The following is a 25,409-nucleotide window of genomic DNA, read 5'->3' on the forward strand; positions in this document are numbered from 1 at the left end:
CACCCCTAAGGTAAGTCTTTCCGCTCCCGGGACTGGAATGACTCCTTACCCTCTCCCTTAAAACCCACATCCTTTCGTCTTTCCCTCTCCTTCCCTCTTTCCTGATGAGGCAACAGTTTGTTGCGAAAGCTTGAATTTTGTGTGTATGTTTGTGTTCGTTTGTGTGTCTGTCGACCTGCCAGCACTTTCATTTGGCAAGTCACATCATCTTTGTATATACACAAAGATGATGTGACTTACCAAATGAAAGTGCTGGCAGGTCGACAGACACACAAACGAACACAAACATACACACAAAATTCAAGCTTTCGCAACAAACTGTTGCCTCATCAGGAAAGAGGGAAGGAGAGGAATTCCTTCGTGGAATGTTTCCTTCTATTATATATATATATTACATTTCCCTTTGATGGCCCATCTTGAACGTTCATTTCCAGAACAATTCAGTTGCAATTGAAATTCTTGAAATGATTCCCCTCCCATTCGGAGGTGCACTTAATCATCGCTCTCTCTTGACTCAGTTCACAATTTACACATACTATACTTAACTCACAGTTCTCAGCCTGCATTAAACTGTCCTTTATTTTTCATTGTGTCATAATTGACTTTCCAGTTCTGTTATACTACCCTTTTGCTCCACTAATATCTATAATAGAAGTCATTGCAGGTATGCCTTCTAATTGCTTTGGTGTGGCATAGAAGAATCTGAAAAAGGCAATTAACTGAAGCCTACCATCATATACTTGTGGTAAGACAGTAAAACTTTCACTGCAGAATATTACCAATTCATGAACAGTAAGGCAATTTTATAAAATTTTTAGAAGTTATTCCTTTTTTTCCTTGATTAATTTTAGAACTGTTAAAAACTTAAACCACTAAAGTATTCATTTGAGTCAAAATAGTTGCTGGTAACTAACAACCGTGTCTCAAATATAGTTAATATTCATTTGTGATTCGGTCTGAATTGTTTGTTTGTTTTTCTTTTGCAGCTATTTTTAAAAATGTGGATCTCTTGAATGATATCACCAAAGACTTTGGGAAAGTAGCACCACTTTCCTTGCATTATGGACAAAGTTCAGTACATGCAGAATATGTTACGGAGAAACTCAAGGCATATTACTTTGGGAAGCTCCCAGTTTCCAGTGTTTCAGTTTCTGCCTTAGCTGATGTAAGCCTGTTATTTTGTTTTTTTCATTTCTTCCTTGCAGTCTTTTATTGTTGTGCATTTGGGGTTTTCTGTGTGTTCCTAATATTCAGTAATCACTAAAATAAAATATAGAACTGGAAAAAATAGCGTTATCTGTTCTACAACATCTGCATTTGCACTTCTTACTGACAGATGTTAAGGAGTAAAATAACCCTAAATTTGCTGCTCAAATGAATTAGGGGAACATGACTTTGGGAATCCACCATACTTCATTGAGCAATAATAGAGGACTGGGTATGTTATTAAATTGTACCTTTATCTTCCACAAATTAAGTGTGCAACAAAACATCATTACAGCTTCGATTGCTTATGTAAAAAGAACTGAAATGTCTAGCAGCCAACAAAACTGATGTGGAAACAATTATTCATCTCACCATCCTAGATACTTTTCATTGGACTTTGTGAGCTCCAATAAAGTGTACGCTCTGTGTGAGAGTTTATCAGTGGCTGACACTTGTGGCGTGCTCAATATAGGCCTATAGAGAACACTCTACATTATCTGTTCCCATTCTTCAGTCAGAGCTCAGGAGAGTTTTTGGTGTGTCTGTGGCAGAACAGAGTGATCATGAACATGTCTTTCAAGGATCTCCCACGTATGCACAATGAGTTAAGGTTGGGCTCACTGTCAGCCATTCCATTACTAAAATGTCCAGGTTTTGCAGAACATCCCTGCTTATGCCCACAGTGTGGGCCCTGGCATTAGAAGGAATTCAATGCCACTGCTGTATAAAGCAGCCACCACACGGTCCAACAGGATGTGCTGATGTATTGCCTGGCTGTAAGGCAACCATGGATGATGACAAGATCTGTATGGCAGTCAACACTGGAGCCTCCCAACAACATCAAAGAACCTTGAAAATCTGTCAGTTTTCTGAACAACATTTCACAGATACTACTCATCGTGCATCTCCACATGCGTACACGGCCATCACCTGGCATGAAAGGATACAAGGACTTGTTTGTGAACAATATGTTTCGGCAGTGATGAAGTTGTTGGTTGACATGGGAACAGTGCAAATTAAGGCGAGCTGCAAGATGATGTCTGTTGAGCAAGGTACTCGAACAGGACATCCAGGCCGTAAGGTCCTTTCTCGTAACCTGTTCATTGCAGTCAGATCAGACATGATGGCCGCAGTGGCTCTTCAGAGATGATCTTGAAGTGCTCTGGTTGAATCCGTATGATGCTGAAATTTAGCCCTGGCCAGATATTGGTTTTCATGTGGTGTTGTAATGCAGCAATTACTTTATCAAATTCACCTTGTGTACTGACCTGTCCCTGTGTATTGTGCTCACAAGCTATGGATGATGCTTGGAGAGACATGAGCATATGCAGTAACCTGACTAAAAGTCCATCCTTTTTGGATCAGACAGACTGCCTTTGCACAATTTGCACTATATTAAGGTGTTTCACTGCATGAGCTTGCCAATAAATGACAACTGCCATCTGTGTACCTCATTAGAAAACACTGCAACATTGGTACTCTCTTCCTTTTGAGGGGTCACCTGAGACTGTAATGCATAACATAGCCAATAAATTGTTGTCTACATTGAAAGTGAAGATCTCAAGCCATGCAATAAGACCACAGACACTGTTATGTGCAACCCACACCCTTTCGTCTTTCCCTCTCCTTTCCTCTTTCCTGATGAAGCAACCATGGGTTGCGAAAGCTTGAAATTTGTGTGTGTGTTTGTGTTTGTTATTGTTATTGTTTCTGTTTCTATCAACCTACCAGTGCTTTCGTTTGGTAAGTTACAGAATCTTTGTTTTTAGATACATTTTTCCCACGTGGAATGTTTCCATATATATATATAAATCTGTACCAAATTTTGGGTTGGCAGTCCTGGGTAACCAAGAAAGCTTCCTCTAAGTGACCCATAAATAGGTTGGTGTACGAGGGGGCTATCCTGGTACCCATGGCTGTTCCCTTTAATTGTTGGTATGTTTGGCCTTCGAAAGTGAAGAAGTTGAGTGTCAGGATGAAGCTGGCTAAGGTAATGAGGAAAGAGGTTTTAGGTGAGGTAGCAGGTGATCGGCATGAAAGGAAGTGCTCCATCGCAGCAAGGCCCTGGACATGCGGAATATTTGTGTATAAAGAAGTGACATCAATAGTTACAAGGATGGTTTCCAGGGGGTAACAGATTGGGTTAGGATTCCAGGCGTTCGAGAAAGTGGTTGGTGTCTTTGATGAAGGATGGGAGGCTGCATGTAATGGATTGAAGGTGTTGATCTACATAGGCAGAGATACGTTCTGTGGGGGCTTGGTAACCAGCTACAATGGGGCAGCCGGGATGATTGGGTTTGTGAATTTTAGGAAGTAGGTAGAAGGTAGGGGTGCGGGGTGTCAGTGGGGTCAGAAGGTTGATGGAGTCAGGTGAAAGGTTTAGTAGGGGGCCTAGGGTTCTGAGGATTCCTTGAAGCTCCTCCTGGACATCAGGAATGGGATTACCTTGGCAAACTGTATGTGGTGTTGTCTGAAAGCTGATGCAGTCCCTTAGCCACATACTCCCGATGATCAAGTACCACGGTCGTGGAACCCTTGTCCGTCGGAAGAATGACGATGGATCGGTCAGCCTTCAGATCATGGATAGCCAGGGCTTCAGCAGTGGTGATGTTGGGAGTAGGATTAAGGTTTTTTAAGAAGGATTGAGAGGCAAGGTTGGAAGTGAGAAATTCCTGGAAGGTTTGGAGAGGGTGATTTTGAGGAAGAGGAGGTGGGTCCCGCTGTGACGGAGGACGGAACTGTTCCAGGCAGGGTTCAATTTGGATAGTGTCTTGGGGAGTTGGATCATTAGGAGTAGGATTAGGATTATTTTTCTTCATGGCAAAGTGATATTTCCAGCAGAGGCTACGAGTGTAGGACAGTAAATCTTTGACGAGGGCTGTTTGGTTGAATCCAGGAGTAGGGCTGAAGGTGAGGCCTTTGGATAGGACAGAGGGATTGGGAGAGAGGTTTGGAGGAAAGGTTAACGACTGAATTAGGGTGTTGTGGTTTCAGATTGTGTTGATTAGAATTTTGAGGTTTTGGGGGGAGTGGAGCTAGAAGTGGAAGATTGAGTAGATGGGAGAGACTGGGTGTGTGTGCAGTGAGAGGAGGTTGAGGTTTACTGGAAAGGTTGTGGAGGGTGAGTGAGTTGCCTTTCCGGAGGTGTGAAACCAGGAGATTCAATAGTTTTTTGAGGTGGAGGGTGGCATGCTGTTCTAATTTGCGGTTGGCCTGTAGGAGGATGCTCTGAACAGTCGATGTGGATGTGGGAGAGGAAAGATTGAGGACTTTTACTAAGGACAGGAGGTGACGGGGTTGTTCGTTGGCTGAGTTGATGTGCAGTTGAAGGATTAGGTGGGTGAGGGCAATGGATTGTTCAGTTTGGAACTGGTATAGGGACTGATGGAAAGAAGGGTTACAGCCAGAGATGGGAACTTTAAGTGTGAGGCCTTTTCTGTCATCTTACTTTCTCTTTCTGTTTTTGCAAGTAGTTTCACTTTGTATTCACCTTCTCCTTTTTACCGTAATCTGCCATACAATTTTATCCCGCCTATATATACTCAATAATACGTAATCCACTTCCAAACCATAACCAAAAATTTTTTTCCGCTTTCAACACTACCGCTGCTATAAAATCCACCATTTCCAGTTCACAAACAGTTCCTTTCACCTATTAAAGAACCATTTCACCTAGTTCTAACAACTTTCGCTTTATTTCCATTTCAGTTTTTCCCACATCACTGAACATTGTTAGCCGCTTCCCACAGGTTTTAACGTCATTATTTCTTCGTCAGACAATTGTTAGCCTAATTTTCATAATCTGCCACCACAAAACCACTCCTTTTAATACATTTACACGCAGTTTTTTCGAAATTTTCCCAAATTTCTCCACCCTTTACCGTGTTTTGGCGGCAACACAACCACCTACCCTTTGTGCACATCGTTGTTTACCAACCAAAGTTCACCACAGGATGAACATAGCTCAGCTTTAACCAACATTTTTTCGACTTTTTTCACACCAGATCTCCAGTTGCTTTCTAGTTCACCTTTATCTCTCCCCATATATTTTTATTTTCATTTTCATTTCAGCCTCATGTTACACTTTCCACCTTCTAATACCATGTCACCCTCAGAACATCCCCATTAAGTTTTATTTACATTCCTTCCGCAACCATGCCTTCGCCCTAGCCAGATTATGCTCCCATATTTTATTTACTCAAGCTTGTCTGACATTTGGCATTACCCCCAAGGGCCTCACACTTCAAGTTCCCATCTCTGGCTGTAACCCTTCTTTCCATCAGTCCCTATACCAGTTCCAAACTGAACAATCCATTGTCCTCACCCACCTAATCCCTCACCTACACATCAACTCAGCCAATGAACACACCCATCACCTCATCACCTCCTGTCCTTAAATATTTCTTTTTTTCTTTTTTTTCATCAGTCTACTGACTGGTTTAATGTGGCCCGCCACGAATTCCTTTCCTGTGTTAACCTCTTCATCTCAGAGTAGCACTTGCAACCTATGTCCTCAATTATTTGCTTGACGTATTCCAATCTCTGTCTTCCTCTACAGTTTTTGCCCTCTACAGCTCCCTCTAGTACCATGGAAGTCATTCCCACATGTCATTAGCAGATGTCCTATCATCCTGTCCCTTCTCCTTATCAGTGTTTTCCACATATTCCTTTCCTCTCCGATTCTGCGTAGAACCTCCTCATTCCTTACCTTATCAGTCCACCTAATTTTCAACATTCGTCTATAGCACCACATCTCAAATGCCTCGATTCTCTTCTGTTCCGGTTTTCCCACAGTCCATGTTTCACTACCATACAATGCTGTTCTCCAGACGTACATCCTCAGAAATTTCTTCTTCAAATTAAGGCCAGTATTTGATATTAGTAGACTTCTCTTGGCCAGAAATGCCTTAATAAAAGTCCTCAATCTTTCCTCTCCCGCATCCACGCTGGCTGTTCAGAGCATCCTCCTACAGGCCAACCACAAATTAGAACAGCATGCCACCCTCCACCTCAAAAAACTATTGAATCTCCTGGTTTCACACCTCCGGAAAGGCAACTCACTCACCCTCCACAACCTTTCCAGTAAACCTCAACCTCCTCTCATTGCACACAGACCCAGTCTCTCCCATCTACTCAAACTCCCACTCCCCCCAAAACCTCAAAATTCTAATCAACACAATCTGGAAACACAACATCCTAATTCAATCGTTAACCTTTCCTCCAAACCTCCCTCCCAATCCGAAACCTCTGTCCTATCCAAAGGCCTCACCTTCAGCCATACTCCCAGATTCAACCAAACAGCCCTCGTCAAAGATTTACTGTCCTGCACTCATACTCTCTGCTGGAAATATCACTTTGCCACGTAGAAAAATAATCCTAATCCTACTCCTAATGATCCAACTCCCCAAGACACTATCCAAATTGAACCCTGCCTGGAACAGTTCCGTCCTCCGTCACAGCGGGACCCACCTCCTCTTCCTCAAAATCACTCTCTCCAAATCTTCCAGGAATTTCTCACTTCCAGCCTTGCCTCTCAATCCTTCTTAAAAAACCTTAATCCTACTGCCAACATCACCATTGCTTAAGCCCAGGCTATCCATGATCTGAAGGCTGACCGATCCATCGTCATTCTTCCGGCGGACAAGGGTTCCACGACCGTGGTACTTGATCATCGGGAGTATGTGGCTAAGGGACTGCATCAGCTTTCAGACAACACCACATACAGTTTGCCAAGGTAATCCCATTCCTGATGTCCAGGCGGAGCTTCAAGGAATCCTCAGAACCCTAGGCCCCCTACTAAACCTTTCACCTGACTCCATCAACCTCCAGACCCCACCGACACCCCGCACCCCTACCTTCTACCTTCTTCCTAAACTTCACAAACCCAATCATCCCGGCCGCCCCATTGTAGCTGGTTACCAAGCCCCCACAGAACGTATCTCTGCCTACGTAGATCAACACCTTCAACCCATTACATGCAGTCTCCCATCCTTCATCAAAGACACCAACCACTTTCTCGAACGCCTGGAATCCTAACCCAATCTGTTACCCCTGGAAACCATCCTTGTCACTATTGATGCCACTTCTTTATACACAAATATTCCACCTTTTTCAGGGCCTTGCTGCGATGGAGCACTTCCTTTCACGCCGATCACCTGCCACCCTACCTGAAACCTCTTTCCTCATTACCTTAGCCAGCTTCATCTTGACTCACAACTTCTTCACATTCGAAGGCCAGACATACCAACAATTAAAGGGAACAGCCATGGGTACCAGGATAGCCCCCTCGTACACCAACCTATGTATGGGTCACTTAGAGGAAGCCTTCTTGGTTACCCAGGACTGCCAACCCAAAGTTTGGTACAGATTTATTGATGACATCTTCATGATCTGGACTTACAGTGAAGAAGAACTCCAGAATTTCCTCTCCAACCTCAACTCCTTTGGTTCCATCAGATTCACCTGGTCCTACTCCAAATCCCATACCACTTTCCTTGACGTTGACCTCCATCTGTCCAATGGCCAGCTTCACACATCCGTCCACATCAAACCCACCAACAAGCAACAGTACCTCCATTATGACAGCTGCCACCCATTCCACATCAAACGGTCCCTTCCCTGCAGCCTAGGTCTTTGTGGCAAACGAGTCTGCTCCAGTCCGGAATCCCTGAACCATTACACCAACAACCTGAAAACAGCTTTCGCATCCCGCAACTACCCTCCCGACCTGGTACAGAAGCAAATTACCAGACCCACTTCCTCATCCCCTCAAACCCAGAACCTCCCACAGAAGAACCTCAAAAGTGCCCCACTTTTGACAGGATACTTTCTGGGACTGGATCAGACTCTGAATGTGGCTCTCCAGCAGGGATACGACTTCCTCAAATCCTGCCCTGGAATGAGATCCATCCTTCATGAAATCCTCCCCACTCCACCAAGAGTGTCTTTCCGCCGTCCACTTAACCTTCGTAACCTCTTGATTCATTCCTATGAAATCCCCAAACCACCTTCCCTACCCTCTGGCTCCTACCCTTGTAACTGCCCCCGGTGTAAAACCTGTCCCATGCACCCTCCCACCACCACCTACTCCAGTCCTGTAACCCGGAAGGTGTACACGATCAAAGGCAGAGCCTCGTGTGAAAGCACCCACGTGATTTACCAACTGACCTGCCTACACTGTGAAGCTTTCTATGTGGGAATGACCAGCAACAAACTGTCCATTAACATGAATGGACACAGGCAGACAGTGTTTGTTGGTAATGAGTATCACCCTGTGGCTAAACATGCCTTGGTGCACGGCCAGCATATCTCGGCACAGTGTTACACTGTCCGGGTTATCTGGATACTTCCCACTAATACCAACCTGTCAAAACTCCGTGGATGGGAACCTGCCCTTCAGTATATCCTCTCTTCCCATTACCCACCAGGCCTCAACCTCCGCTAATTTCAAGTTGCCGCTGCTCATACCTCACTTGTCATTCAACAACATCTTTGCCTCTGTACTTCTGCCTCGACTGACATCTCCGCCCAAACTCTTTGCCTTTACAAATGTCTGCTTGTGTCTGTGTGTGTGTGTGTGTGTGTGTGTGTGTGTGTGTGTGTGTGTGTGTGTGTGTGTGTGTGTGTATACCTGTCCTTTTTTCCCCCTAAGGTAAGTCTTTCTGCTCCCGGGATTGGAATGACTCCTTACCCTCTCCCTTAAAACCCATTTCCCTCTCCTTCCCTCTTTCCTGATGAAGCAACCATTGGTTGCGAAAGCTTGAATTTTGTGTGTATGTTTGTGTTTGTTTGTTTGTGTTTGTTTGTGTGTCTATCAACATGCCAGTGCTTTCGTTTGGTAAGTCACATCATCTATGCTATCTATTTCATTAAAAAATGATGAGCTTGTGACAACAAGGCAGATTCTGGTAGACGTAACAAAGTTGTTTATGTTTCTCTCTTATATTTACGTCTGTACATATGTAGCAATTGCTCTGGTAGTCACCCCCTTACATCTGCATCTACATCCGTACTCCGCAAGCCACCTGTCGGTGTGTGGCGGAGGGTACTTTGAGTACCTCTATTGGGTCTCCCTTCTTTTTGTGTTACTTAAGGAAAGATGAAGGTTAGTAATTTAATATTGTTGAATGGTTGTAGTACACAAGCAAGGATGCAGGCATGAGTTTCACAGCCTCTGGTGCTAAAGAACATTATTTTGGTTAGCACCGTAGTCTCATGCAGTGTCATCTGTAAGACAAAGAGAAGTTAGCTACAGGTCCTGTTCATATTCTGCAGAATTTAAAAAAACCTTTATTTTTGTGCCTCCAGCACTCACACTTAAAAAAATTCACCTGCTCCTGGAACAAGAAGTACTAAAAATGATCAAAGTTGTGTCAAGTTAAGGCTGTCACTGGCACATTGCACTACTTCCTGTTCCCTTCTGCATTTGTCTTCAAGCTGTCATTATTACAACCCATATGCACAGCAATTTGGCAATGTGGTTAATGTGTGTATTACAAAAATAAACCATCTGTCTGCAGAACTCTAACAGTCCTTGTTACAAAACTTCCCCATTCTTTGTAAACTTCACGTGGTTCTTAGTTATCACACCCAATTTTCCCCAAGGACTGGATCTTATAAATCACATTTATTGTATCTGTTGAATGTAAAACACACTGGACTTTCCAACACTGTCAATTGCCTCTCATTTTGTTGTCTACCGTGGCAGGAAGGATGTGACATTAATGACTCTAGAGAAACCTCCCAGTTCACAAGTACCCAATCATACTGTCATTATTAGAGGCAATGTTAACCATCCAACAATTGACTGGGATTATTAGTAATACAGTCTCCAGTCCTTCTTCACTAACTATGTAAGCTTCAGCCAAATGTGGCTTAGTCAAGGAAATAATGTTGATGGCAATTGAGAGTATTATACCAAGTAAATTACTAAGAGAGAGGACAGGTATCTCATGCTACACCAAGCAGGTCAGAAAACTGTTGTAGAAGTTATCAAAAAAGCATGCCAGATTTAAAGAAATCCACAGTCTCTAAGACTGACATTGCTTTACAGATGTGTGAAACTTAGTGCTGACTTCAGTGAAAGATACTTCTAACGATTTCCCAATCATAACTGAGTCTCAAAATGTGGCAGGAAATCCAGGTTCTTGTTGTATGTAAAGTATAGCAGTGGCAAGATACCATCAGCACCTTCACTGCACAATAGTAATGGTATAGTTACCTATGACAGTGGCACTAAAGTAGTATAGCTAAACAGAAGATGCAGTATACATTCCAGAATTTGAAACAATAACTATCAGTGTAAATAATTTGAAAATAGATGCCTACAGTGTAGAGAAGCAACTTGAGTCTAATAATGAGGCAAGTTTTCTGGTGCAGATTGTACAGCACTTAAATTTCTTTTAGAGTGTGCCTGTGTCATCGTTTTGTTTCCTAAAACTGAACAAGAGTGATGCAAATGGACATGGGACAGTAGTAAGGATCAAACTCCAGCCAAAGGCTGAGCAGTCTCATTCATCGTCATCTATGCTACCAGAATAGCTGAAAATAATTGTATCTTGCGGGCTGCTAGAATTTGTGGCTAACTTTGCTGCTAATCAGAGGTATTAGATCTTTTTCTTAGCAATTACTTCTCAGAATAATGTACCCTGAAACACTCTTAAAAGCAATTCAGACTATTTCTGACCACATTGTGTAAAGATCGAAAGACATGAAAGGGATGTAATAGTTGAGAAGGGATGAGACAGTGTTGTAGCCTGTTCCCTATATTATTCAATCTGTACGTGGACCATTCAGTGAAGGAAACCAAGGAGAAGTTTGAAAAGCAGATTAAAAAAATAAAAACATTAAGGTGTGCTAATGAGATTGTATTTCTGTCACAGGTGGCAAAAGACTTGGAAGAACAGTTGAACAGAATGCATAATGTTTTGAAAATAAATTAAAGATGAACATCAACAGAAGTAAAACAAGAGTAATGGAATGTAGTCAACTTAAATCATATAATGGTAAGGGAAATAGATCAGAAAACGAGACACTAAAAGTAGTAGATACTTTCTACAAGCAGTGCTGTAGAAGAATCACATAATTAATGAAGAGATGCTAAATCAGATTGAGAACAGAAGGAATTCATGGCACAACTTAACTAAAAGAAGGGATCGATTGATAGGACATGTCTTCAGGTGTCAAGGAATAGTCAATTTGGTAATGGAGGAATGAGTGTGAGGTAAAAAATACAGAGGGAAAGCTAGTTGTGAATACAAAAAGCAGGTTGAAATGGATGTAGGTTGAATTAATTATTCAGAGGTGAAGAGGCTTGCACCAGACAGACGAGCATGGAGAGCTGTGTGAAACCACTCTTCAGGGTGAAGAAGAAGATGTGATGAGCTAAACTATGTGTTTCTACGACTCGCCATAAAATGGTTCGCAGATTACAAATTTAGATGGAATGTGATACGATTTCTTAAATAGTCTGACAACCACCATTAGTCCCCTCCACAACAGTAGTGTTCTTTGACATAATATAATTTCTTTATTGTTTTATTTAGCATGAGCAGATTAGGGCCTTCAGGCTCTCCTTAACACCCAACTAGGAACTACACACACTACAAGATATTACAAAACATTCTAAATTTCTGTGTGTACTTGCAGTTCAGTTACATACATTTAACAGCACAAAAATTGATGGTGGTTGCAGTTTGAATTGCCTTCCAGGTTACTCAACAGTTAATATCATCACATAGAGGGCAGTACTACTCATGAAAATAAAGGAAACTTGTAATTGAGTGAACTATGCATGATTGACAGTCAGCACGAAGCAAGCAGCCCCTTGCTCTTTGCCATTATTAGAATTTCAAGTTTTGAAAAGGCTTCATGACATGGAATGGAGTCAAAGGTGGAAGAACAATAAGTAATAACTGGAAGAACAATAAGAAATAACTGACATGTCACAGCACTTAGTATACGGACTTTGTAGTTCAGTGTGTAAGTGACAGACTGATAGGCAACTATGTGACGCTTCTGGAATCGAGTCCCACTTTTTGTAGTTACGTTTTAATCTGTAAAAAACATGATATCAACAAGCAACAAAACAATCTTCTTCTTCTTCTTCTTCTCCTTCACCCCCCCCCCCCTCTCTCTCCCCCCCTGCCTCCCTCTCCCCTCCCCTCCTACCCCCCCCCCCCTCCCCCCCCCACCACCACCTGATCTGACCGAAGGAGAAATCCAAACTTGGCTCTCAGATCAGGGCATCACTGCAGCCCATTGGGTAATGAAAAAGGTTAATGCAGCCTTACTGCCTGCATGCACTCTTTTTCTCACATTTGGTAGATTTGGTAGGATAGTGCTTCCATCAAAGATCAGAGCTCGCTATGAAGTCATCAAGGTCTGACCATACATTCCGACCCTGATGCGCTGCTACCAGTGTCAATATTACAACCACACTCAAATGTCCTGTCACAACATGGCCAAATGTTCTACTTGTGGTAGGGATGCTCATGACGACAATGGCCCAGCTCCGTCTTCCCACTGTATCAATTGCAATGGCAACCATGCTGTCTCATCTCAAGAATGTCCTGTGTATTTTGATGAGCAGACAGTCCAGGAGATCCGGATGAAGGAAAAAGTGCCTTACTCTGTCACTCAAAAGTTGTTTGGAAGTCAGAAGGCCTGTGTTTTACCATCTGCCACTTAAAGTAATGTTCTTGCTACACCTTGCTCCGTGAAGGTTACAGCCACACAGGCTCGGTACCTCAAATTCAGCAGGATGGTTGTCAAATTTCCCATATCCTCCTCCTCCAGCTGTGCAACAAGTCACCACATTTTTGCCTCTGGCAGCAAAATCACCTGTTATGCAACTGGCAGGCTAGAAAGGACAGAAGGAATACTTCCATGAAGACTTTTTATGTCCCTCCAGTCAAACATCTGAGTCTTCATCAGCCAACTGCAAAGGCTCCAAGAAATCAAAGGCAAACGGTCTTTTCCTTCGTTGACTTGGTGATCCTCTTCAATGATACTGCCATGTGATATCCTCACACAGTCAACCTCTGTTTCACTAGTGCACATTGCCATCCATTTTTATGCCCTGGGATCTGCAGGCCACCTTTGTGAGAAAGCCAATGCTTCTGTAGATCTCGTGGAACAGGATTTTCCAACCTTTGTGCCCTGTGGCAGTGAGTCATCAAAGACTGTGTGGTGTCACAAGGCTTAGGCCTGTCCCACCCCTCATTAAATCGACCAAGACTTATACGAATAATTGTAAGAATAGTTATTATTATTATGTTCTTTAAGTTTGTTTTCGGGTTTTCAGAAATACTGTGGGAAGAAAGTTTATTTATGTTGCAGGTAACGTGGAAGACGTTGCCCAATGATCACCACGAAAGTTCGATGTAGTGAAAAGTGTGCATTTTTAACCATCATCCTGTGACTATGAATTGTGTTTATTACAAACAGTTGTGTGTGGAGTGTTGTCACATTCTTTGGGACAGCAAAAAAGCTAGCTAGATTTCGTTTACTGGTTCTCAACAGTCCCACTCCCTCTTCTGTCATGTGGACCAACCTCCAATGGCTCTCTAGGACCAAGTTCCATTCCCCAGTTTCTGGGCTGACTGTAGTGGATGGTGTCATTGTGGACCCAATTGCTATCTCCAACATCTTAGGCTGCTATTTTGTGGAGATTTAAAGCTCTACCCACTATTACCCTGCCTTCTTCCATTAGGAACGAGTGGCGGCAGCTCGGGTGATACCATTCTCTTCTAGGAAATGTAACTGCTGCAATGCTGCCTTTACTATGAGGTAGCTAGACCATGCTCTCACTTCATACTGATCTTCCACCCCAGAGTCAGCCACTGTTCGCATTCAGATGTTGCAGCACCTTTCTCTTATGCACAAGCACTTTCTCCTCCACACGTACAGTTGCATCTGGGCAGATGGCATGTTTCCCAGATGTTGGCATGAAACCTCTTTCATACCCATACCTAAGCCTGGTAAGGACAAATATCTTCCTTCTAGCTACTGCCCCATTTCTCTCACCAGCTGTGTTTACAAGGTAATGGAAAGAATGATTCAAGCCCGGCTGGTATGATGGCTCGAGTCTTGCGAATTACTAATCCCTACACAATGTGGATTCCGAGCATGCTGTTCTGCAGTTGACTACCTCGTAGCTTTGGCAACCCAAACCATGAACTGTTTTTCTCAATTTGGAGAAAGCCTATGACACCTGCTGGAGGACTGGTATCCTCTGTACTCTCTACATATGGGACTTGTGAGGCCACTTGCCCAATTTTCTTCAGGAATTTTTAAAATACAGAGGTTTTAAGATCCCCTGGGTTCTGCATTGTCTGACACCTTTATCCAGGAAAATAGGGTGCTCTGTCATGAGCATCATCCTCTTTGCTGTAACCCTTAGTCCTCTTATGGCCTATCTCCCACTGGGCAACTCGGGCTCCCATTTCATCAATGATTTTGTGATCTATTGCAGTTCCTTATGCACTTGTCTCCTTGAGGAGCATCTTCAGCGAAGTGTCGATCATCTTTACTCATTGAGCATTGACAATGGCTTTTGCTTTTCCACTCACAAAACAGTTTGTATGAATTTCTGGTGGCGCAACGAGTTTCTTCCACCATATTTACATCTTGGGCCTGTTGCTCTTCCGTTTGCTGAACCTAAGAAAATCCTGAGGCTTGTGCTTGATGAGAGACTTTCTTGATCCTTTCATGTGTTTTAACCTGGCCACCCACTGCACCTGGTGCCTCAGTGTCCTGTGTGTCCTAAGTGGTACTTCCTGAGGAGGGGATTGGACCACCCTCCTCCATTTGTACTAATTCTTGTCCATTAGAAACTAGACTAGGTGTTTCATTTATGCATCTGCACGTCCGTCCATCTTATGCTGTCTAAATATGAACCAACTCTGTGGAATCCGTTTGACCACTTACACTAGTCCGGATGAGAGTCTCTCTGCAGAAGCTGCTGAACTACTGCTGTCATACTGACATGATGATCTACTCAGCAGATGCACATGCCATTTGCCATGTCCGGCCACCCACCCTATGCCTCCTTGATCAATGACTCCTTTGAGCACCAGTGTGGGGTTTGTTTCTCTTCTCTCTTACCTCTCTTACCTTCACCACTTTGGCTTCATGCAGTGGCTGGTGTTGACCTTGGACTTCATTTTCTTACTAAGGAAACTACTACGTAGTATATCACTGTAAGTTTCTGAACCTTCACACGGAACTAAACAATAGAACTGTCGTGTACGCTGACTGCTCTTGGACTGGTGTTGGCTGTGCCTTCATCATTGGCACCGACCATTTTCGTTATTGGCTTCTGGAACACTGCTCAGTATTTACAGCAGAGTTCTTTGCCCTGTATCAGGTCATACATTGCATTCAGTGACATAGGCTTTTCAATTATGTCATCAGTTCTGACTCCATCAATGCCCTTCAGAGCCTCTGTGTGCTGTACACAGTCCATCGCTTAGTGCAGTGGGTCCAAGAAAGCTTCCATTTGCTCATTCTTGAGAGGGGGGACACTGTGATGTTTGTGTGGGTTCCTGTTCATGTCGGTCTGATGGGAAATTACGCTGCTGCCATTGCTGTCAAGGCTGCAGTCTTCCTAGCTCAACCCACCAGTTCTTCCATTCCTTCCAGTGGTCTCCATGTTGCTGTCTGTCAGCAGGTGGTGTCACTTTGGCATCACCGCTGGTCTCCCCTTCATGAGAACAAGCTCTGGGGAATTAAACCTCTCCCACCAGCTTGGCTGACTTCCTCTCGACCTTCTCACCATGAGGAGATCATTTCAGCTAGGTTGCATATTGTCATTTTAGCCATCATCATTTGTTAAGTAGTGATCCCCCACCACTTCATGCTTATTGTCATCAACCTTTGACAGTTGACCATTTTTGACCAAATGCCCTTTTTTTAACCACTTATGTTCCAGTGTCTGTCTGCCATCTGAGTTATCGACTATTGTAGTGAACAATGCATGGGTTGTTGCCCATGTTTTACTCTTTATCCAACATAACAATATGGCGAAGGACATTTAGTCTTCAGTGTATTTTATGGACCTTCCTCCAAGAGGAAGTCCTTGTTCTTAGCTCTTTCCTCCCATCATTTGGGCTTAACATGTAGTTGTTTTTAACTCCTTTTTCGTGTTAATGTTCCAAGATTCTGACATGGGCACCTCTGACCTTAATTTTTTTGTGCGCTAAAACAAAACTAAACTAATATTATGCATATCATCACTTTCTGTGTGAATCTTGATTATGCATTAGTCAAATGAATTTCATCTTAATTTGTTTCCTCATATCATTGGCTGCCCTTGCGTCCTGTCATCCCTGGTTACAAACACAATATTCTCAACAAGCACAACAGCCACCTTAATCATCACCATACTCAATAATTATTTTGGCTTCTGCACCAGTGTACTGAATTAAAATCAATAGCAGCAGTCTTATGGATCATAAATAATTCTTTAAATTCTTTAACATTTGTGCATAAAAACATAAATATGGAAAAAAAATACAAGGGTTGGAAGTTTAATAGTGGCAAATATTTATTTACAGCCCATACAAAATAGATGTGTGTTTCAAAGTTTTACTGACCTTGAAAGTAGTCACTAGCATTGTGTATAACCTATTGCCAGCGATGTGGAAGTTGTAGGATACTCTTAGCAGTGCCAGTTGTGTTGACAGTTCAAGCGGTGCGGTCTATTGCCTGATGAATTTGTAGCAGTTCTGAAGTGAATGCTGTGAAGTGTTTCCTTCAGTTTAGAAATTAAGTTGAACTCACAAGTTTGGAACACAACCTATGACCAGCTTAGTCAGAAGTGACACTATCTGCAGGACCTGACCATTATTTTGCAGGACAATGCTCAAGCACGTACAGTGTAAGCTGTTACTGATTTGTTTAACTGATGGGGCCGCTAAGTGCTAAACCACCTCCTGCACTCCCCTGACTTAAGCCCTCGTGAGTTCAACTCGATTTCTAAACTGAAGGAAACACTTCACGGCATTTGCTTCAGAACTGCTACAAATTCATTGGGCAATAGACCGTGTCGCTCAAATTGTCAACACAACTGGCACTGCTAATAGTATCCTACAACTTCTGAATCGCTGGCAATGGCCTATACACGATGCTGGTAACTACTTTGAAGGTCAGTAAAACTTTGAAACCCGTATCTATTTTGTACAAGCTGTAAATAAATAGTTGCCACTACTAAAGTTCTAACACTCGTATTTTATGCTAAATAAAAATTAAAATATTATTGTAGATTGATTAGATGCTTTGATAAACAATACAATCAATACAAATCTTACATATTGATGTTTTTGCCTGAATCATTTGCTCAGCCACTACCTATCCATGTATTTTTGAATGTTACTTACTGATACCACTTTCTTTACAATTTAACAGTACCAATCATGTAAAGGCAACAATACAAATTTCCACCATTACTTCAGTGAAGCACAGCATGTGTTTGTTAACCACATGGCACCCCATTTTTGATATCTCATTTAGTGATGATCAGCGTATTTCAAGGAGGGGTGTCCATTTTCTGCCACCTCATCCTGGGAAGCTAAGCTGACACTCCATAGCTCAATGCTGATTCTTGGCATAGAGTGAAGTCAGTGTTCTCACATAGTCGGTTTCATCTCTGCCTACACATTTTCAGTAGGATGTGTGGTACAGGAGGAGAACAGTAAGAAGAGAAATATCATTCTGTTCTATAAACCCTTCCTGCATCTTAGCTAACTAATCCTTTTTTAAAGATATTACTCCCTCGGTATATAATTGTCTCATTAATAGGCTGTACTGTTAACCATATGTGAGTGAACTGGGTAGCATCAGTGGTCATCCGTCCTGTTAAGCATCCTAATCCCAGAGAACACATCCAACTTCAAACTGCCAAAGATGCACTGAAAAATGAAATGACTTGTGGATGTATTTGGTGCCAAAATAAACACCATGCAGTCATATGTCACTTGTTAAAGCAAAAAAATGTCATTTCAGAAACATACATTTAAAACAATCCTCTAAGAATATGTCAAAAGTATAAAAGTGTTAACACCACCACTCTGAAGTCAGATCAAGAAGTTTGTATAATAACAACTGACAACCTTTGAAGGTTATTAAACACTGATACTTTCACACTCTTCCACAGTTTTTTACATGTATGGTGAAGCAGATGATATACCAACAAGTTCCTTTATGATCTGTAACTTTGCAACCACACAAGTGATTTGACAGCTTCACTTGCAGCAAATTATTCTGTCTCCATTGAACAAAGAGCTGCAATTTACCACATAATTAGATCTCCGCAAAACTTCAGTAGAATGCCACCTGTTATTTGCCTTGTGTTTCTGTCTCCACTGTAATCAGTGTCACTATAAGCTTCAATATTGCGCGCGCGTGTACACACACACGTGTGAAATGTCCGTCCGATTGTTGAAATGTCTGTTCTTCTTCTGTTCTTCTGTGGGTTGGCAATTGTCGTACTGTACATTGGTTATAGACTATGAGTCATGTGGTAAGAATATATTACTGTTGCAAGTAAGTTTGATGAATAGTGAGAGGAGATGAGATACTGAATAGACCTCTCACAGAAATCATGATCACACAACCACCATGCCACTGTCACTAAAAGTAGCTTGATGTTGCACATATTGATCATGGCTGTTCAGTATTTCTAATTTGTTTCTTTTTTTCCACAGTTCAGTACACATTCTTCCTGTCATTGTGCTTGATCTGTGTTCAATTTTTGATGAGATATCCAATGAGCCACCTTACCACTAAATCTGAGAGGGGTGCGATGGGGAGTTTCACTTATAACCAGTTATTCCAAATCTGGCAACCACATCCAGTTGCAGTTTGCTTATCTGACAGCTTCCATGGGCAACAGAAATTTGATTTTTAGTATTTTGCATAGTTATTGACCGAATTTAAAGTTCAAAATACTAGCATAATCTACTTATTAAGAGGTATTATCTTATGTTAAAATCTTAATACAATAAGACGAGTTTTACAGTTAGAAACTGAGAGTTTACCTTGAGGCGGTGCAAATGACAGTGTGTAAATGCCTGGACTTCATCCAACAGTGGTTGCGAATGAAAGTACCTAGCAACTTCTAACACACTTTACACACAACTTCAAAACTTTCTGAAACTTTTTCTCACTGAACTCCCATAAAATGATGGAATGAAAAAAGATCACCACGTACTACATGTTTGCCATTTATGCAGTAAAATAGGACTTGACCTTTCCATTTATTACTTCTTCACAACAGATCCTATTCACAGAAGGTTTACTGGCATTTCTCTAAAATTCTCTTCACATGTGTAGATTGAGTTACTTGAATACAGTTGTCAATTTTTTTGATTTGTAAGGCCAGGAAATAATAAACTTTTTCTACACTAATCTGAAAATTTACCTAACTGTTCAATAAACTTATATCTTGCATCAGTAAAGCTCATAGCCAATCCATTGTCAATATAAAATGACAGTACCAGGTTGTCACCATAGAACATGCATTGATCTGAACAGCTCATATACATTGATTTGAACAGATCTTCTGTGAATTACATTCCGTAAGAAAATTATCAAGACATTCATATGAGCATTTTGAGGCTTGCATTATAGCATGCACACACTTCAGTGATTTACAGATGCATACTTTACCATCATCAAAACTCTCTGGTCAATACTGTGCATTTCCTGCTACAAAGAGTCATTGACAAATGCTGTCCTTACATCAGATTGCCTTATACACCAATCATGTTGAATTGCAACAGTCAACAGATCCTTCATTATCTCAGATATTGCTACAGGGCTAAAAGTGTCAACATAATACATTCCAAAATGTTGAGTATATCCTTTTGTCACCAATCAAGCCTTATACTGAACCACTTTATTATTTGCATTTAATTTTTCAGCAAAAACCCATTGATTTTCAGTCACTTAGTTTTAGTTTTCTAAGCTAGTTCCCATGTTTTATTTTTCTTCAGAACACTCATTTCTCCTCCATTGCTGTCTTCCGTTCTTTAGAATTTTCTGATTGCACTGCTTCTGTATAATTCATTGATGTCTCACAAAGGAGCACCATTCTTGTTCGCTGGGCTGAATCTTCACATTACCGCGATGGTTTCTTCAAAATTCACCATTCATGTAACTTCAGGCTTCCGTTGTCTTCATTTCTTGCTTCCAAGTTGCTCTCAAGTTGACCCTTAGTGTCATACAAATCATTTCTAACCCTTTCATCAGTTAAAGCTACTCATGGGCGCACATACAGTTGACACATGCATGCACACACTCAGGTGCACAAGTGTGTGTGTGTGTGTGTGTGTGTGTGTGTGTCCACGTAACTTTTTTTCAGCAAAAATAAACACAGTACCCACAATCATCATAACTAACCACATATCTTTTTGAAAATTCAGCATTAAAGTTATTCCATTTTTGCATAGAAATCCAAGCATAGCAATGTATTTCAAATATCACCAGATTGTCAAAATGAGCTCCTTCTTCAAAAATATTTCAATTGGAGTTTTAACTTCAATTTTCGTGGGAGCAGTTTTATTAAAAGTTTATGTTGCAGTCATAATTCCCTCACTCCCTAATGCTTTTGGCAGTTATTCAGCAGAGCAGAGTCAAAAAGATGCCATCTCACAAATAATTCTATTTTCCCCACTCAGCAGACTCCATTCTCTTGAAGAGTGTATGGTGCAGTAATTCAGTAACTGAATGATTTAGTCCAGTTGAGTCAGCAAGCTTATATATACCTTTATTATGGAACCCCATGGCACCAACTGTACATAATTCTTGCACAGTAACATCAACTGGAGTCTTTCATTTTAATGAACTGTGGTAACTTTTCCTTGATTTCATCTTTGTGTCACACAAGTTACATTACCCTGAAAGGGGGGGAAAAGATCCTTAAAAACAGCAAAGTATTGATGATGACCTGGCAAATAATTCTTACCCATTGTTCCACAAACATCTGCATGAACTGCATCTCTGGATTTAGTGAGTTTCTGCACTCTTTTACCAAATGCCAGCTGACGATATTTACCATCAGTTGTTGTCTCTACAACAAGATCCTTCAAAAACTGGCCACAAAGGGTTTATTTTGATGACCCATCTTTTTGTACCGTCTCTGTAAGGTGCCCTCAGTTTCAGCAACAATGTAAGACTTTTCTTGATGAACAACCTTCACAGACAAATGATAAACTACATTTTCCCCACTGGATGTAGCAACAGTAATTGCAATATTGATTTTGAAAATTACTAATGATTTGCCATCATTTCCAATTATCTGATTTACTTCTTGTGCAGCTTTGCTAACAAAAAATAAGTGAAAGGATCCTTCTGGGCAAAACAAAAAATCTTCAAAATATCACCCTGTCCATGGAATACCTGTACATCAATTTGAATTGCACCAAATGCTTCAATTTGTAGACCGTTGTTGGCAGCACCTATTATGTTGCTTGGACTTTCAAGTGGTTCATATGTAGTGCACAAATTCTGTTGATTTGTTCTGTGATGTGCCGCACCACTGTCAATCTACCATTTGTCACAGTCCAGTTTGTTTATATCTACAGAAAAATTGGTGCATCTCATCATTAAAACTTTCTTCCCAATTTTTGAAGTGTCTGTGCAGTTACAATTTCTTGAACTTCCCACTTACATTACACCAGTTACCAACACAGCAGTCTTTTCTTTTGGCTACATTAGTACACACATTTTATCAACACCACATTTTCTTACATTTAAAACAAACCAACCATATTGTATACTGTTTTGATAAGTGATGTGGCAAAGTACATGAAAAGCAGGTCATATTTTCATTGCTTTTATAATGAGACATTTCTGAGGTATCTGCTTCACAAGAAGTTTAGTTGTGCATATGTCATTGTTCGTTAATCTTTATTTTGCAGTAGCAACAGTTTCATCATCGCATCCGGTTATTCCTGGATTATAATTTACACAGAGTTTTTGTTCCGTGTTCTCTATTCAACAGATAAGTTGTACCATCTAATATAGGTGTAACCTATAGAAAAGAAAGGTAGCTGTCGTGGATCAGCTTGTCTAACAAAGCAACATGAGTTTTTGTTTCATCTAATTTGCATAGATGGCCTTCTGTACCATAAGATACTTCCCACACAATGTTACGAAATTTCAGTCTAGGCAGAGAGTTTCCCACTGGGTGAACACCATACGTGATAAGTTCACCATTTATGTCTTCAAAGATGTTGCCACACACTAAAATAGTTCTTATTGTTACTCTTCAGGTTCCCCAAGTTTCTGCCGCAGTGAGTTTTCCAATTTGTCATCTTCTCTTGCTGTTGTGTCGTCTGTGGCACTTCTATAACCTCAAGCTGCTGTCAAAATTGTCTGCAACTATCACATTGTCTGAAAACCTTTCCCAACCGTGCACATCTGCTACCATGTTCATAAAACATCAAACACAGATTTACAACAAAATACTTGTTTAAAACATCAGAAAAGCACGACAATCCTAAAAGGTCTAGTAGCTAGTATTGCTGCCTCTACATCACGGGGTCCCGGGTTCGATTCCTGGAAAAGTTGGGGATTTTTCTCTGCCCGGGGACTAGGTGTTTGTGTTGTCATCATCATCATCATCATCATCATCATCATCATTCATGACCGTGGCTAATTTATATTGTGTAAAAATTGGACTGTGTAAAATTTGGGATGCGCATGACTGCACATTTGGACACTCCACAAACCAAACCAATCATCATCTCACAGTACTGGACCATCTTTTCTGTGGAAAATATTGATTCTGTGGAAAATACTACATTCCACCAGTAACGAGACATTTTCCTCGCCAAACATTAATCAGTAGGTTTGATCATTTTCACAGAGCATACCCATGATGACGGCTTATTTGCTATGTGGTCCAGTCTCCTGAAGCCAGCGCTGAACTGAACATGGAAATGCAGTATGTTGTTTAAACTGCACTGCATTTAAACATGTATTTTGCTGTGATATTTTTATAAATTAATTATTCTGAACTTTGGTTGTTGTATGCCAGTGTCAAGTTTCAACATGCCTACTTGGTTCTCCAGGATCACAATAGCATTGTGTCTATTGGTGCTTAGTGCACTCAGGACTCCACAGCCTCCAACACCATGAAATTCCCATCCTCCACAGGAGCAATGACATGGTCATGAATATCCTGTTGACAAGATCTACATCTGTATCTACATCCAAACTCCACAAACCACTGTGAAGCACATGGCAAAGGCTGCTTCCCATTGTTCTTGTTGTTAGGGGTTCTCCTGTTCCATTCATGTAGGGAGCATGGAAGAATTACTGTTTAAATGGCTCTGTGTGCACTGTAGTTAATGTAACATTGTTCTCACAGTCCTTATGGGAGTGATGTCTAGATGGTTGTAGTATATTCATAGGTTCATCGTTTGAAGCTGTTTCTGAAACTTTTTAAGTATGCTTTCTCAGAATAGTTTGCATCTATCTTCAACTGTGTGCCAATTCAGTCTCTTGAGTATATTTGTCACGTCCGTATCTTGTGGTCTAGTGGCCAGCATTGCTACCTCTGTATCACGGAATCCCGGGTTCGATTACCGGCCAGGTTGGGGATTTTCTCTGCCCCCGGACTGGGTTATTATTATAATATTTGTCACACTCTCGCATAGGTTAAACAAACCCATGACCATTAATGCTGTCTTTCTCTGTGCTGGCAGGATACTTAGAAAATATAACAGACCTACTAAGGAGACTGCCAACACTATGCTTGTCTGTCCTCTTTCAGAATACTGCTGTGTGGTGTGAGATCCTAACCAGATACGACTGATGGAGTACATTGAAAAAGTTCAAAGGAAGGCAGCACGTTTTGTATTATCATGAAATATGGGAGAGAGTGTCACAGAAATTATACAGGATTTGGGCTGGATATCATTAAAAGAAAGGCTTCTCTTTGCGATGGAATCTTCTTATGAAATTCCAATCACCAACTTTCTCCTCCAAATGCAAAAATATTTTGTTGACACCGACCTACACCGGGAGGAATGATCACCCCGATAAAATAAGGGAAATCAGAGCTCGTATGCTATACGAGATTGGAATAATAGAGAATTGTGAAGGTGGTTAGATGAACCCTCTGCCAGGCACTTAAATGTGATTAGCAGAGTATCCATGTAGATGTAGATGTAGATATTTTCAATATTCCTTATTAGTCCTATTTGGTACAGGATCCACACAGTTGAGCAATATCCTAGGATGGGTTGCATGAGTAATCTGTAGGCAATCTCTTTTGTGAACTAACTTCATGTCCCTGGTATTTTACCAGTAAACAGAAGTCTGCCACCTGCTTTACCTACAACTGAGAGAATGTGCTCATTCTATTTTCATATCCCTACAAAATGTTACACCCAGCTATTTGAGTTGGCAGATTCCAGTAGTGACTCCAATGAATCTGTAGTCATGAGATACTGTGTCCTTTTTTTGCATTTTAAAAGTGCACAATTTTATATTTCTGAACATTTAAAGCAAATTGCCAGTCTTTGCACCACACTGAAATCTCATCAAGATCTGACTGCATATTTGTGCAGCTTTTTTTCAGGCAGTATTTCATTGTAGGTAACTAAATCTGTAAAAAGTCTGAGGTTACTATTAAAGTGTCTGCTAGGTCACAGAGAAATGCTCAATCCATTCACAAATTTTGCTTCATGCCACATACATTCATACTTCTTATAACAAGCATATGTGTAGTACTTTCTGGAAACTGAGAAATACTCCATCTATCTGACTTTTTTGATCCATGGCTTTCAGGATGTCAAATAAGAAGTGAGTTTCATATGATTGACGTTTCCAGAATGTGTGTTGGTTTGCATGGAGGAAGTCATTCTTTATGAGATACCTCATCACTTTTGAGCTCAGAATATGTTGCAAGGATATTGGACAGTAGTTTTGTGGATCACGTCTGCTACCCTTTTTGTAGATGGGTGTGACGTGTGCTTTCTTCCAACTACAGTTTTTTGTTCAAGGAAACTATGTTACATTATGGATAAAAGAGGGACTACCTCAGTCACAAATTTGGCATGGAATAGGGATTCCATTGGGCTCTGAATCTTTGTTAAATTTTGCGATTTAACCTGTTTCTCCTCACCTCTGACCCTAAATCTGCAGTAATGTCGGAATTAAATTGGGACAATACCCCTGGATTTTCTTTTGTA

At 41.3% G+C, this 25,409-nt stretch overlaps 1 protein-coding gene across 3 annotated transcripts in view; it reads left to right on the top strand.

Annotated features, from left to right (window-relative positions):
* LOC126175499 (venom carboxylesterase-6-like) overlaps positions 1–25,409 on the top strand; it is a 158,008-nt gene that overhangs the window by 104,151 nt on the left and 28,448 nt on the right. For all 3 annotated transcript variants that reach the window (XM_049922321.1, XM_049922323.1, XM_049922324.1), the window contains exon 7: positions 987–1,165. In XM_049922321.1, coding sequence (XP_049778278.1) covers positions 987–1,165 — 179 coding nt within the window. The remainder of the gene's footprint in view (positions 1–986; positions 1,166–25,409) is intronic.

Source organism: Schistocerca cancellata, chromosome 3 (assembly GCF_023864275.1).
Source record: "Schistocerca cancellata isolate TAMUIC-IGC-003103 chromosome 3, iqSchCanc2.1, whole genome shotgun sequence".
NCBI classification, from domain to species: domain Eukaryota; kingdom Metazoa; phylum Arthropoda; class Insecta; order Orthoptera; family Acrididae; genus Schistocerca; species Schistocerca cancellata.